General features: G+C 31.6%; 1 protein-coding gene across 1 annotated transcript; it reads left to right on the top strand.

Annotated features, from left to right (window-relative positions):
* Nucleotides 1-2,011: 2,011 nt before the first annotated feature.
* On the top strand, nucleotides 2,012-8,016 carry LOC136220407 (putative recombination initiation defects 3). The gene is made up of 12 exons (XM_066008228.1): nucleotides 2,012-2,225; nucleotides 2,769-2,916; nucleotides 3,717-3,870; nucleotides 4,044-4,172; nucleotides 4,559-4,611; nucleotides 4,721-4,915; nucleotides 5,085-5,150; nucleotides 5,255-5,304; nucleotides 6,189-6,336; nucleotides 7,200-7,281; nucleotides 7,609-7,717; nucleotides 7,802-8,016. The coding sequence occupies exons 1-11, from the start codon at nucleotides 2,161-2,163 to the stop codon at nucleotides 7,713-7,715; spliced, it is 1,197 nt and encodes a 398-aa protein (XP_065864300.1). The 5' UTR covers nucleotides 2,012-2,160; the 3' UTR covers nucleotides 7,716-7,717; nucleotides 7,802-8,016.
* The last annotated feature ends 7,055 nt before the right edge of the window (nucleotides 8,017-15,071 follow it).

The following is a 15,071-nucleotide window of genomic DNA, read 5'->3' as shown; positions in this document are numbered from 1 at the left end:
AAAGCACTTAAATTTAATTGTTGGAATATATTAATCATGGGATTAACTTAAATAATTTTGTCAAATCAAAATCATGTGGAAATGTGTTTCAACACATACTTCATACTAACTTTCTTACGTGTAATTAGATCTCTTATAAAATGATACTTAATCTTTATATGTTTAGTCTTGCTATGAAATCTCTAATCTTTAGATAATAGTATAGCAGATTGAGTATCACTATTTATTACTACTAAGCCCTTAGAGGTAGTAACATTTAGGTGTTCCAAGAACCTATTTAACCAAACTGCCTCCTGTACTGCTCGTGAGTATGATATGTATCTTGCTTTTATGGTGGATAAAGGTATACATGTTTATTTCTTGCTTCTTCAGGATATTGCGCCATTTTCTAGCTAGAACACGTACCCAAACATGGATTCCTTTTCATATGTGTCTCCAGCCCAATCTACATCCATGTATCCTTTAAGTTTCAAATCATTACATCTGTAACACAAAGAATAACCGGCTGTTCTTTTGAGATATTTCATTATTCTATTTAAAACAATCTAATGTGCTTACCCATGGTTAGATTGATATCTGTTACCATGCCCACAACATGGCAAATATCTGGTCTTATACACATCATTGCGTACATTAGACTTTCAACGATACTTAGGTAAAGTACATTTTTCATTTGATCAATTTCTTTCTGTGTTTTAGGACACTTTTATAAACTTAAGGAGTTTCTTCTAAACATAGGGCTGAATATGAGTTTATATCCTTGCATATTGAAACGTTCAAGAATCTTGTTGATATGAGTCTGCTAAGACAAAGACGGCATCTTTTTAAAACGATCTTTCGAAATTTTCCCTTCAAGAATATATACAGCCTCACCCATATCTTTCATTTCAAAACTTGAGTTCAACCAAAGTTTTACTTGATTCATATCCAATGTCATTCTCAACAATGCGAATACCATCGATATACAATGATAAAATTATAAACCTTTTTCTAGAATGTTTAGTATAGACATAATGATCCTCTTTAATTAACTTAAAGTTGTTCGATATCATCTCGATATGAAATCAAATGTATCATTATCTAGAAGACTGTTTAAGGTCATAGATCGACTTGATCATTTTCATACCTTTTGTTTCCTGCCTTTTGCGATGGAACCATAAGTTGATCTATATAGAATTTCTTCGTTCAATTCTCCATTGAGAAAATTAGTCTTAACATCCATTTGATGTAATTCTAGGTCTAAACTTGCTAAGATGGCTAGAATAAGGCGCAGTAATGTAAATCTCACAACAGGAAAGAAGGTTTTCTTAAAGTCGATTCCTTCTTATTGCGTGTAACTCTTAGTGATAAGGCGATCTTTGTTTCTTTCAAAACTTTTGTCCGCCTTTCGTTTTATTTAAGAATCCATTTATTCTCGATTGTCTTTCTCCCTTTAGGAAGATTGACTAGTTCCCAGATCTGATTCTTTCTCATGGAAGAGATCTATTCTTCCTCTGCTCACATACATTTATCCTTGTCAGGACATGCTAATGCTTCTTTAATGTTCTTGGGTTTTACGTCATCCCTAAAGGATACTAAAAGAGTTGTGCATTCGATAATAAATCTCCGGCGTTCAACGTTTTCTCTTGTAGTACGGCATGGTGGTTCCGAATTTGAGAAATGGAGAGTATTATTCTCTACTAGAACGGGGGCAGAGGCTATATTTTTCCTATTTTATTAATGAAGGCGTGCACACAATCTCCATCCACACCCGCTACATTTACAACCCTAATCATAAAGCCATATATTCTTTGTTTTTTTATCTATGAATTTTCATTACATGCATGTATAAGAAATTATGAGTAAATATATATGTTGGGACCAAAATATAAGAAACGCGGCCCAATATGTTTGTTTGGCCCAATATATAAGAACCGCCGTCCACAATTCGAAAAAGCCCTTTCCCGCCATGTCTCTTATAAACACCCACCGATTCAATCGTTCCTCTATTCATAACCAAAACCAATTGAATTTCTCTCATTTTTCTCGTCATTTCTCCCCCCATCAGAATTTTAAGCGCACCATTCATTTGCAGAAGAATCCGTGCTCTTTCCTCACCATCCAAGGTTCAATTCTCAGTCAGAGTTAGGGTTTCCACTTTCTGTACACTGATACTGGGAAATGAAGTTGAAGATCAACAAAGCTACCGATCTCAATTCAATTTCGGTATTTCCTCCTCAATCAAGGTATGAAATCACTTAGCCTAAGCCACTTGTTTGTTTTTTTCTGAGATTACTGGAGGAAAATAGGGTAGATCATATTATGAAATCTTAAATATACTCAAGTGCTGTGGTGTAATTAGGAAAGCTTTTCTGATTCCAGAAATGGAATATTGGAAATTAAATTGTTGTCTCATACTTTTTTTAGCAGCCGGAGTGGGCCATAAGGTTGGAATTTCGCTCTCGATTTGCACTTTGCTTGATCTGATGGAGATCATATACTATTCAATTATCTGCAAGTTTCGGTTATTTTGTTACTTGGAGAAAACGGAAAACTTAGAAGTTTGTTACTAGAATATATTTCTACTCTACTTAGCTTGAAATAGCTGCTCATTGTTTTCTCGTTTTGAAATTTTCATTTCTTTAGAAAGAAAATATGATTGATGTGTAAAACATAAATACTTCTAGATATGACCGACTATGTATAGTCCTTTTATTTAATCTAGTTCCTGATTACGTTTTTTTTTTTTTTTTTTTTGCTTTTCGTATTTTATTTTTAATCACGTACAGAAGATTGAACATGCAAACTGGACCGCAATCATCACAGCTAAGATCGCAACAATCACAACAATCATTTTCACAGGGGATTTCATCTCAGCATGGCATGTTTTCCCAGCTCTCCCAGACCTCGTTAGATGAAGCTGTAACAAATGACCAGGTTGAATCATTTCCATTTTAATTTTTTTTGATATTTTCTGTGGTTTCGTTCTACATTAGAGACTGAAACAGTGTCGTCAATCTGTTTTTTTTTTCTTTTTCCTTCTCCTTTAAGTTGTTTTCGCGGAATTGATGGGAACTCATGTATTGGTGTCTCAGATCTAGGCTCAGATGTGTTGAGATGTAAAGAATTTATAATGAATTACACAAGATTTGTGTTTTCTAAGTTATTAATGGAAACTATAGGTATATTTAGCCTCTCTCCACCCCTTGTGTCTCATAAGCTTGTAGTTGAATTACCTTAAAACAGAAGGCTACTTTCAGATATTATTGGCCAGTTGATTTTATTTGCTTCTTTCAGGTTGAATTGATTTTTATAGAGATAAGGATATACTTAACTGCCTCATTTTTCTTCAATAATCATTAATTCTGCAAGCTTCAGAACTCTTTTCTTATTAGGTTTTTTTTTTATTGGCTTTCTGCTTTCTGCCTTTAAATAGCAGGAATATGCATTAGCTCTAAACTTGGAAGAGTGGAACTCTTTAAGATTGTGTTTTACCTCAGATCAGAACCCCAATTTTCTATTATACAATTTTGCATCTCTTCTTTTCTAAATCTTGAAAATAAATTAGTTCTAATGGTGGCTCTTAAGAATTAATGTTTTCAAACCAGAACTCACCTCCGACTTGGTTATTATGTATATATCAGTTATACTCTCATTCCTATTCTCATCATCCTCTCTATCAAAAAAATAACATGTCCTGTTATGCCTTTTCTCATTGACTGTGTTTACTAGTGCAGAGGTTTAATCCTCAAGAACGGGACAACTATGTGAAAAAGAAATCTTGTTTTCCCCAAATTAACTATGCGCATGAGGAGAGTCAAATGCCAATCATAAGATCTTCCACCAATTTAATACGTAAATGGAATCCTACACCTGTCGCAGATAACAAATGTGAGTTGTTACTTTAGACATGAAATAAGTTTAGTGCTATTGAAAATTGAAAATAACTTATTGGTTATACTCTTCTGCACTTCAGCAGAACCAAATAAAATTGTGATTATATATTACATTCACAAATTTTTCTTGTTTGAAATAGCATAGTGTGATTCTATTTTATTGTGCAGGTAATGATGAACTTGAGCATCGGATTGGAATGATAGAAACTTCCTTGAACAAGTATGGAATGATCTTGAATTCTGTCCAGAGTGATGTGATGCAAGCTAACAAAGGATCAAAAGAAATAACACTGGAGAGTAAGCAATCCTCAAAACGAAAAATGCCAATAATTGGCGACATTGTAGCAAATTAACAGTGCAATATAGAAGTGTGGATTTTTTATTTATCAATAATTTGAAATTGAATGCAGTTTGATCTGCTACTTTTTCAAAAATCAAAATCTTGATCTATGCATATCTACCGTAGTAGCAATTTTTCACCAGATATCATTTCTCACACCTTCCCAGTTGTCTTTGTACGGCCTGGGCTCCAAAAGGAAACATATAGTGACAATTTTATCAACATATAAAAAAAACCATTATTGCTTTTATTTTATTGCTTTAACCTTAAGAAACCATAGTTTCTTTTGTTTTCTTTTTGTTTTTCAGTGAATTAATTTTCGGATGATTTTTTTTGTGTGCAGTGGAAGGTATTGGACAGAAGTTGACTGTCCTCAATTCCTCACTGCAACAACTGGTAATAGTATATTTCTTGTGTCGTTTTGCTTTTTAACATCATCTCAATACTTGTTGATGTATCAATGAATATGAACTTCTTCTAACTTGACTGAGGTATTGAAAACCAGATCAAAGGACAAGAAGATACCAAATTGAGTCTTGAAGGGAGATTAAAATCTATATCCGACCAACTGTGCAATGAGACATGCCAGGATAAATTGCAGCAGATTTTCTTGTTGCTTTCTGCGTTACCAGAGCAGATAGAAGCCTCTCTACAAAAATTACAAAATAACCTCCGCATGACCTTAAGCAAAGAAATGCAGGCACGTTATGTGTGGGGAGATTGTAGTATTAACATATAAGCCTTTCTTAACTTAACATCAGCAATCCTCAGACGTCCTCTCTTGCCATGTTTTCATTGTTTCTAACTGACTAATTTAAGCATTGCCAGACTTCTCAGCTTGTTGATGGCCACCATTTCCGTCCTTGCAGGCATTGGCTTGTAGGTGGAAAACCTGCAATTACGGCAGTCCATCCATTATGATGCTTGCAGCACAGGTACTTCAAAGATCTTAACAAATCATGTAATAAAGTGCTTAATTTTGTTAGCATGCATTCTCAGAGAAAAATAAAAAAAACTATTATTGGTGCAAATATTGCAGGTCACTGGTTGTCATAGCACTCCACAAAGAAAGTCTCAGCCTGTTAAGAAGTATGCAGACTTGATTTTTTTTTTTTTTGGTAGCTATGGTTTGTTTCAATTAAACATGCTATATATAATCCTCCGAGCAAACCCAATCAATGCTCAATTCTGCGACAGTTCATTTGGCAGGTCTTTCAGCTTATTTATCTTATGGGATAGGTTTCCCTCTTGAGTCCTAGTGACTGGAAATTGTTCTGTATTCATATAAATGATGAGATCAGGAAAGATAAAATTTAAAATTCATTTATGGAATTTGTGGTTGAGCACTGACTAATAGTTACGGTAATGAACTTCCTAACATCAACAGTTAAGGGACTTGAAATGTTAGTGGTAGTTTTATGAGCAAACCCAATCAATGCTCAATTCTGCGACAGTTCATTTGGCAGGCCTTTCAGCTTATTTATCTAATGTGATAGGTTTCCCTCTTGAGTCCTAGTGACTGGAAATTATTCTGTATTCATATAAATGATCAGATCAGGAAAGATAAGATTTAAAAAAATTCATTTATGGAATTTGTGGTTGAGCACTGACTAATAGTTACGGTAATGGACTTCCTAGCATCAACAGTTAAGGGACTTGAAATATTAGTGGTAGTTTTGGACCATGTGGTTGTTGCTGTGCTCTAAGAAAAATATGTTTGTGGTTTTAAAATGTCGCTACCAATTTCTTGGTATTTCATGCAATGCAAAAGACAATAAATATTGTGGGAAACAATGAGAGCGAAGTGCATGGTCATCAGCCCAATTCATGCTGCCTACATCCTTGTCTTGGAACTAATAAACTCCCTAAACTTCATCTTAGTTCATATATGATTATTTTGTTCTTGTAATTTACTTCAATTGTCAATATCTCGTGAGCTTTTGAAATTTATTGATGCTTTCTGTTGATTTTAGTCCAGTGATGCCTGAAAAGGCCTCTGGGCAACCAGCGCCTCGGCCAAAAGTAGAAATGGGAGCATGGAATACCATAAAGGCAGAACAAATTGCATTAACGCAAAGGGCTTCTCACAAGGAACGCAAAGGAGTTTTTTCTGTTCGAGAGGTAGCTATTATTTGGCTTTGCATGTGTGCCTTTATATTGTGTGGGTATCAATTTTTTTTTACTTGGTAGAAAAACCATGCTCTGCATACTTTGCATCTTATAGAATTGAGGCAAGCTGCATCCGTATTCAATTACTTGCACTAGAAACTCCGCTTTATAGTATGTATTCTATGAAGCACGGACTCTTCCCCGGGGTCACCGTGGCCGAGTCGGACTCGCCGGACTCGGGGACACGGCGGTGACACGGTGGGGACACGGCCGGAAAATGGGACACGGATGGGGACACGGCGGGACATGGGGGGACACGGATGGGGACACGGCGGGACATGGGGGGACACGGATGGGGACACGGCTGGGGTAAAAAAAAAAGTTAAAAATTAGGGTTTTTTTTTAATTTTTTTATAAAATTTAAGGATCAATTATGCAATTTGTCAAAAATCCTAAATTATAATGTCTATCGCACGAATTAGAATTAGGTCTTCTCTCCTTCTTGCGCAAATCGCGATTTCAACCCGTGCTGCGTACATCGCAGTTCTCCTAACATCACGATTTCGTTTTTGATTGGGAATAATCAGAAACAATTTCTTCTCTCTTCTCCTAACATCACGATTCCGATTTGTGATTTAGCATGTTTTTTATATATTTTTATATCTAATATATATATAATTAATTATATAAAATTTGCCGTGTCCCCGCCGCACCCGTGTCTCATATTTTCTAAAAATGCCGTTTGCCGTGTCCGCACCCGTGTCCGTGCTTCATAGTATGTATTGCTTCACCTAATAATTTTCTGCTTAATTACGCAAAAGAAAATTGATAATTTTTTATTTCTCGCCTATTTGAAGTAGCTGTCCATATTGCAGGAAAAACAATGTAGAGTTGTCATTGAATCAGATGAGGAGATTGATGTAGGTTTTTCCTGCTTGATGAATGAGAAGGAAACAGGTATCTATGAACGCCACATGTGGATGATTTATTGGAATTGCTGAGTCATTCATGTGTTCTCCTTGTTCAAGAAAAAATTCCTCATAATTTAGTTGCAATCATTTACTTAATAGTTACTTAAAGCTCAGCCTTAAATTTAATATTACTAGCTGCACTTACAGCGCTGTTTTGAAGAGTTATTAGATTCTGTCCATCACAATAAGCTAAACCAACCTGAAGTTTTTGAACTGAGTTTGTTGATCCAGTAATATAATGACTCGTACACACATGAGGGCAATAGCTACCTTTGCATTGCATGCTAACTATTACCTATTTCTTTGGTTGAAGGCATTGGAAACCACATAATTGATGAAGCAACGGAAGAGTCTGAGCGAATTCTGAAAAGAGCAAGGAGGCGAAAGAGAAAACTCTGTAATACTATCATTATTGATTGAAGGTATATTCATATTCCTGAGCTGCCTACTTTCTTTTTTCTTTCTCCCAATGTTTTAATGTGAAATGTTTTACTGATTTTTGGCAGGATTAAAAAACATTATGGCATTAGGATTTACAATGAAACTGTAGCAAGTATAATCAGAAGTGCATAATACATCTGAGCCCACCCTCTTATAACCATTTTTGTCCAAAAGGGTGGTGATAAATTGGGCTTGATTAGTTTAAGAAATTATTTCCCACATTCAAACGTTATCTCAGACCGAAGCCCATCTGTTGAATGTACAAATTATATAGTTACAATTGTTTACGTGATCTTTAATGATCTTTGAAGAAAGTTGAATAATTAACTCATGTAATACACAAAGTCTAAATAAACTGATTCGGTTAACCACTTTACCATGAAAGCAGAAATGATAAGAAATTAATAGTGAAGGAAAGAATAATTGCACATGCTTTAATGAAAAAAGTTGGGACAAAGATGGGCTTTACAGTCCATTTACATCCGTCCCAAAGCAGCTTATCTTGTCTTGAGAGACTCTAATTGGGGTCATCAGGTGGTACTCGAAGCCCACATACTTCCCTCATAATTCATTGGTATCAGAATTTATAAGATGCCCGGGTGAGTACTATAAAAAGTCTATAACATGCCATGGGTGATGAACTTCCATTTTGAGGAAACTACAGAATACCTTTTATATATATATAAACATTTAGAAAATACACCAATTTTTTTCCACCTTTCATTTTTAGGATATTATCTTTTCTTCACTTTATACTTTACTTTAATAATCACTGTGTCAAGTCCAATTGGTATACTTTTGTAATTTCTAAAACCTTAAAAAATCTAGTTTTTATATTTTATGGTTTATATTTGAATGTTTAATCTAGTTGTGTAGAATCCCCATTCAACATTACTCTTAAATCTTAAGCCATGAGAAAATAAAAATGCACAAGTGATGTTTTCCTGTAAGTTATATCCATTTCCATTCATTTTGTTTGCTCTTATTAACATTATATCACTTAACTTTAAAATATGATATAAAAATCATTTAATTTTATTCTTTATTAATATAAAAATTACTCAACTTTGACCGTATTAATAATATCGGTTAACATTATATTATAGAGTAAATAGCAATGTTGTTTTAAATAACTTTAATTCTTAAATCTTTTAATTTTGAGATCATTTAAATATTCCAAAAATAGCGATTTGGGATTTGAAAACGTAATTTCATTAAAAACATGGTTCTAAACAATTTTATTTTTTGGATTTTTTCATTTTAAGGTCGTTGACTTTCATAAAAGCAAATGCAAAAGTTCGAACGATTTTCATGTTAAGTTATAAAGTTGAGTGGTCTAATAAGAATAAAGTTAAATAACTGTGTGTAAGTTATCCAATATTTTCCCCTAATTTCCCCAGGTTAAATCATATATTATACTAAATTATTTGTATTTGAATTAATGAAAATGATAAACCAGTATCCTGCGTAGAAGGGAAAAAAGAAGAAGTAAAGGTATCATTTTTCTACGATTGCTATCATTTTTCATCTCACGCTCTCATTTATCCTTTCAAGTGTCGGCAAGTTGGGGTTTTCTCATGTATTCTTTGCAGTCTGCACACTCTGGACCACTGACCAATAAAATACTACCAATGCGGCCAACAACAATATAAATGCACTTCTTTATTCTGTTAATTATCTTTGTCACCTAAGAAGAAAATAATTGATAAAAGAAAGGGGTCCCTGTTCAAAGTTGCTAAAACGACATGCCTTTAGCTGATTTTGATTTCTTTATTGCAGGGGAAAAATTCAACTGATACAAATTTTATAATGTGTGCTTATGAGGAAAGTTTCTGAAAGTATAATGTAGTGGACGTTGTTTATATTTCTCTAGATAATATGATTATTTGGGAATATCAGATTTAGTTTTCACGTATAAAACAATGTAATCTTAAGTTTAATGTTGACAAGATTGTAGAATTTCAAGTCTTGTTAATGAAAGGAGTTTTTTTCATTAATAAAAAATGTGCAATTTCAAACCTTATTGGATGAGCAAAATACCAGATGTTAGAGGATGACAGAACATGAATTTGCACGTGAAAACAAAAACTCATTTTCTGTTAATACGGATTGAAATTCTATCGTTTAGTAAATGTTAAATTTAAGATTGTACTTTTCCTATGTTAAGGCTAAATCTACTCTCCCTGAATAATTATAGAGCTAAATTTATACATTATATTCAGTAAACAATGGATTATATTAACAGATTCTTTGCTTGTTAAGTCTAATTACTCTATCAAATGTACACAGGGAAGGGTTTCCTTTCATCTATAAATAGTCTTATTAAAAGAAAGCTATTTTGTTTTATTGGGGAGTTGAGATGAACTAACTGTCTTTAGTTTTTAGTGATTTAAGTAGTTTTTGATATAGTGACAAAATTAGTCATTTTCATTCAATGGTACATATATATTGAAAATAATTATAAATTATTTCAATATAATAACACTACCAGATCAAATATTCATGTTAACTTAGAGATTAGAGATGGAAAAGTGTATGTGAATTTATAACATACATAACATTGAGTCATCAATGTTAATGATTTCAGTTGACTCACCTTTAAGGTAAAATACACCTCCGTCTCGTCTACAAGAAGGCTGTAAACAAAAGATATCTGTACGTTAAGGACAGTAACTATATTTATATTTCATAAATTATAATATTATAACCCGGATATTTGCACATTATTAAATCGATGTCCTATTAATAATATATTTGATATCTAAAACCCAAATAATGATATCTTATAATGTACTATAAAATATACAATATGTAAAACCCACATAATAGATTAAATACATACAAGATAATATTGATGCCAACAGTGACAATGTTTAGCTTGTTTGTTGCCAAAATAGTGGTATCAGTGAGTTTTGTGAGACACAAGACAGTATGAGTATCTGATGCAAAAGTTATTCGTGAGTCCGAGATTAGATAAAATTGGTGCGTAATAACTATTCTGTTGGAATTTCTTTGAGTAAAAATGACCATCGTTCATTAATCATTCCTTAAGTATAAAAAAGTAGTTTAATCTTAATAATTGCAATTGCTTTTTCCATGTGTATTACAGCTGACGTAGCTTTCACTTTCTTCCTTGGAGATTGGAGGATTTTTTCGCTCAGGATTTCCTTTTTTGGAAAATTACATCTACAGAGCTTCAATTTTGGCAGACTTTCTAAACTTTGCCTTCTATTGAAATAAAATACCCTTATAAAAAATAAAATACATCAAAATGAAAAAGTTAAAAGAAAATTAAATTTTCTAGAATAAAATTTGGTATGTAACCACGGCTAATTTTTTCATATCACACGCCTAAATGATTTTAAAATAAAAAAGTCTAAGAATTGAGGGGATAAGGAGCAAAAAATACTCCTAACATTGACATTTAAGAGCAATTTTACCTTTAATTACTAAAATTGTGCAATTTTACGCATAACAAATTGGGTGAATTTGAGAAATAATCCATCAAACTGTCTTCTCAGTTACGAATTTTGTCATCTACACTTCACATGTGCGTCATTTTATCACTCATTAGTATCTAATCACAAACACGTGAATAGATGTGAAAATTCAAATATTTTATCGAGTTTAAAACATTAATTTCCAATTCTATTACTAAATCACACAAAAAAAAATGTTTATATAACTAGTGTATAATAAGGAAAAGAATATATGTGTTTTATAATGATGTTTGAAATTGAACAACTTACCAATATTAGGGATAAAATTGCTTTTATATGCCAACATTAGGAATAAAATTACATCATTTTAGACATTAGAAATAAAATTAGTCCTAATTGTCAACGTTAGAAATATTTTCACACTTTATCCTAAGTATTGAGTTATCAAATATCAAGAAATTTCTATGTTAATAAATGAAAAGTTAATAAACTTTTGAGCAGTAGAAAAGATAAGGGTAAAATAGAAGGAGAGTGAGTGTAATGTACCCTTCCTTTTAGATGCATTGGATTTGTTAAGAAAAGATGGAGCATCCAATGGAGTGGTTGAAGCCATATATTTCTAGTATTGGATAAATATCAAAGCAACCACCTATTTAGTTAAGTTGCACCAATTGAGGTCTAATTTCCTACTAACTAGCTACCTTTATCATTATTGTCTTTAACTAATTATCAACTTTGTCTTCAACCTAAAGCTTTTTATTCCAATATTTAGTAGTATAATTTTCATGAGTAAATTCTATAATCTATTGCAAGTTTTCATTATATACAAAATTTGTAATTTTCTCCTACTACGGAAGACTAGTGTCTATATTATAAACACCCTATGACTCCATCAATTATGACAAAAAGAAAAAGAAATTGGTGTTTCTAGAAAGAAAGAAAGAAAAAAAAACTTACGGGGTGTTTGTTAGAAGGGATATAGAAGGTGAGATATGGATAAAAAAACACGAGATAAGTTATCCCGTGTTTGTTTGGGAGATAGAAGAGTGAGACAGATGAGGGATGAGCCTCTTATCCCTCAAATCCAATACCCAAAAGGGGGTGGTATAAGGAGGTGGGATAAGCTCCTGCAATTTTAATAGGATGGAAAATTTCATCTTATCCTTCAATAATGTTATGTAGTTTAAGCAAGGTTAAAATAGTAAAATGTATTATTTTATCCCTATCCCTATTCCTATCCCACGTGTCAAACGTTGAATAATAATTCTCGACTATCATATTTTTATCCTTGTCCCAACCTTTATCTTTGTCTCTATCCCAACTTTTATCCTTATCTCTATCACAATAGAATATTAAACGCTCCGTTAAGGTCTAAAATAATTGGTTTAATCAATACTTCACAATGGGTAAAATACATTTGTATTCTCATCAGCAATTTTTACCTGATCGGTCATCGATCAAGTGAATTTGGTCAATCACCATTAGATTTAAGTTTATTAAAATAATGTGGTGAAGATAAATCACCATTAGATTTAAGTTTATTAAAATAATGTGGTGAAGATTAAAAGTATCGTGAGGCTTTGATTACTATATCCAAAATCTAATAGTAACTGACCAAGTGAAAACCACCGTATTCTCATAGATATATCACTACTAATATTATAATGCTTAAATTTTATTTACTAACATAATTAAAAATCTTTGAAATTTATACTACTGTAATATTAAAATTCAAATCAATAAAAAAATTAAAATAATTTTTGCATTCCGATTTTAGTATGTAACCCAGCTTTTACTTAACAAAACAGTAAGTATAAAATTGAAATTGAAGGATTTTCATATCAATAAAGATAATAATATTGACAAACTATAATTCAAAAGCAACAAATATAATTTATCTTCCAAGTTTTCTTAGCACTGTTAATTTTATAATGGTTTTGATATATGAAATCCTATATCTACCTAATTTTAATCTTATATAATACAAAGTGAAACACCAAATATGCATTGAAATATCCAATATATTAAAAATTGGTAAGAATATTATGTATATATAATGTTTACATGCATTATAGATTCTTTTAGAAAACTAAAGCAAATAAACTAAAATCTTTAGGAAAAAAAATGAAGGGGTATTTGTTTACCTACTTTTTACATCCTGTTTGCATTTTCATTTTAAAAGGCAGAGTTTTAGGTGTTTGGTTAGACTCCTCCTATTTGCCTTTTACAGTTGAAAAACAACGTGTTTGGTTAGTGACTTCTTGTTTGCCTTTTACACCTGAAAAGCAGCCTTTTACAAAAGCAGAGAATCTCTGCTTTTTGGAAAAACAGATTTTTCCAACAGCAAACAGCAAACCGTAACAGCAAACCGTAACAGCAAACAGTAAGCAAAACAAACGGACCCGAAGTAAAAGATGAGAAATTATAGTAGTAGTAGACAGTAGTATTAGCTGAAGGTAGCCGTCCTACCAAATCCGGTTACATGAGAAGCACGAACCAACAAACTAGATAAATATGTTTAATTAACTGATTTTTGGAACATAGCTAGTGACCTAATATGACTCAATTATCTCAACTAACTACTCATCTTTTAAATATACTACTGGGAAAGATTATCTTGTTTTTATTTAATTAATTGGCCACACCTAATTATGTAAATTGCATCAAATGAAACGGTTAAAATGATCACATATTGCCTACCTATGTTATTTATAAGGATATGATAATCATTTTCCTTAAAGTGTTTTTGGACAGAGTTAGATTTAAGTTTTTAATGTATTGGAATCAAGATCCTCAAACCTGGACCAACCATTTCAATCTGATTTGCTTTTAGATAGGTTTACTTTAAAAAAAAAAAAATATAAATTCTAACAATGCTAGGATTTGAATCTTAAACTTTTAATCTATAAACTTTAATGCTCACTAATACATTATCATTTTACATGTGTTTATTATTAACTATTTAAGAATAAATAATAATGTTATAAGTCAAATAATTAAAATATGATTTAGTATTATTTTTTCTATTCAGATAAATATCATTAAAAAATATTTTATTTTCTCAATATCAATAAAATTTAATTAGCATTTAAATTTTAAAAATCTACGTAATACATTAAAATTTAAGTTGAATTATAAAATACATATCCTATTAATATATTTATATATTAGTTATTAATAAAAATAATCACTATTAATTTTAAAAGTATATCTTTTTTTAATTTTTATATTTATTTATCATATTAAATTTATTAAATTTATATCATATTTTGATATTAAATAAATGTTATTATATTAAGTATAACTTTTATGTATATAATTAATATTATATTATGTTATAAGATTAAATATGAATAAAAATATAATTTTTATATGATTTTTTTAATACTGGTTGGACCGCAGTTAAATCTCAAACCCTTGACTTTTTATTTTTTTTCCGATTCTTTGATCAATCCGATTTCGACAACCATGATTGGAAATTGATGTGATATAATGTGAGTTGAGCTTAATAAGATCTTTTATGTTTGAAATAAGATAGAAAAAATATTGGCCCTGTTTGGTAAAGAGCGTTTTGGGATAAAAAGAGCGGTTTTGACCAACTTTAGCGGTTTGACCACTGAAACCGTTGATTGGAGTATTTGGTGGAGAGAGTTTTGGGATGAAAACGCTAATTGAAAAATCTCCTTTTATGAGTTTTTTCTAAATTAGCGTTTTGCAATATTAAAATTAATGGACTTCTTTAACCCTAATTATTTTATGTATATTTCTATGTATTAAAAAAGAAATGCCCTTATTCGTCTTTTTGCACAAACCGCTATTATCAATCAGCTAATTTTTACTAAACAGGTCTACACAAATAGCTAGTCAAATCAGCTAATGTAATCAGCTAACAACT

Source organism: Euphorbia lathyris, chromosome 2 (genome assembly GCF_963576675.1).
Source record: "Euphorbia lathyris chromosome 2, ddEupLath1.1, whole genome shotgun sequence".
Taxonomy (NCBI): Eukaryota; Viridiplantae; Streptophyta; class Magnoliopsida; order Malpighiales; family Euphorbiaceae; genus Euphorbia; species Euphorbia lathyris.
The sequence above is the reverse complement of the archived record's forward strand: the minus strand, read 5'-3'. Positions and strand labels throughout refer to the sequence as shown.

Bases quoted from the DNA above. Each gene is read 5' to 3' on its own strand.
- LOC136220407 (XM_066008228.1), top strand. From the start codon at position 2,161: ATGAAGTTGAAGATCAACAAAGCTACCGATCTCAATTCAATTTCGGTA. The intron at 2,226-2,768 runs GTATGAAATCAC...AATCACGTACAG, and splicing joins GTATTTCCTCCTCAATCAAG to AAGATTGAACATGCAAACTG. The intron at 4,173-4,558 runs GTAAGCAATCCT...TTTTGTGTGCAG, and splicing joins AAAAGAAATAACACTGGAGA to TGGAAGGTATTGGACAGAAG.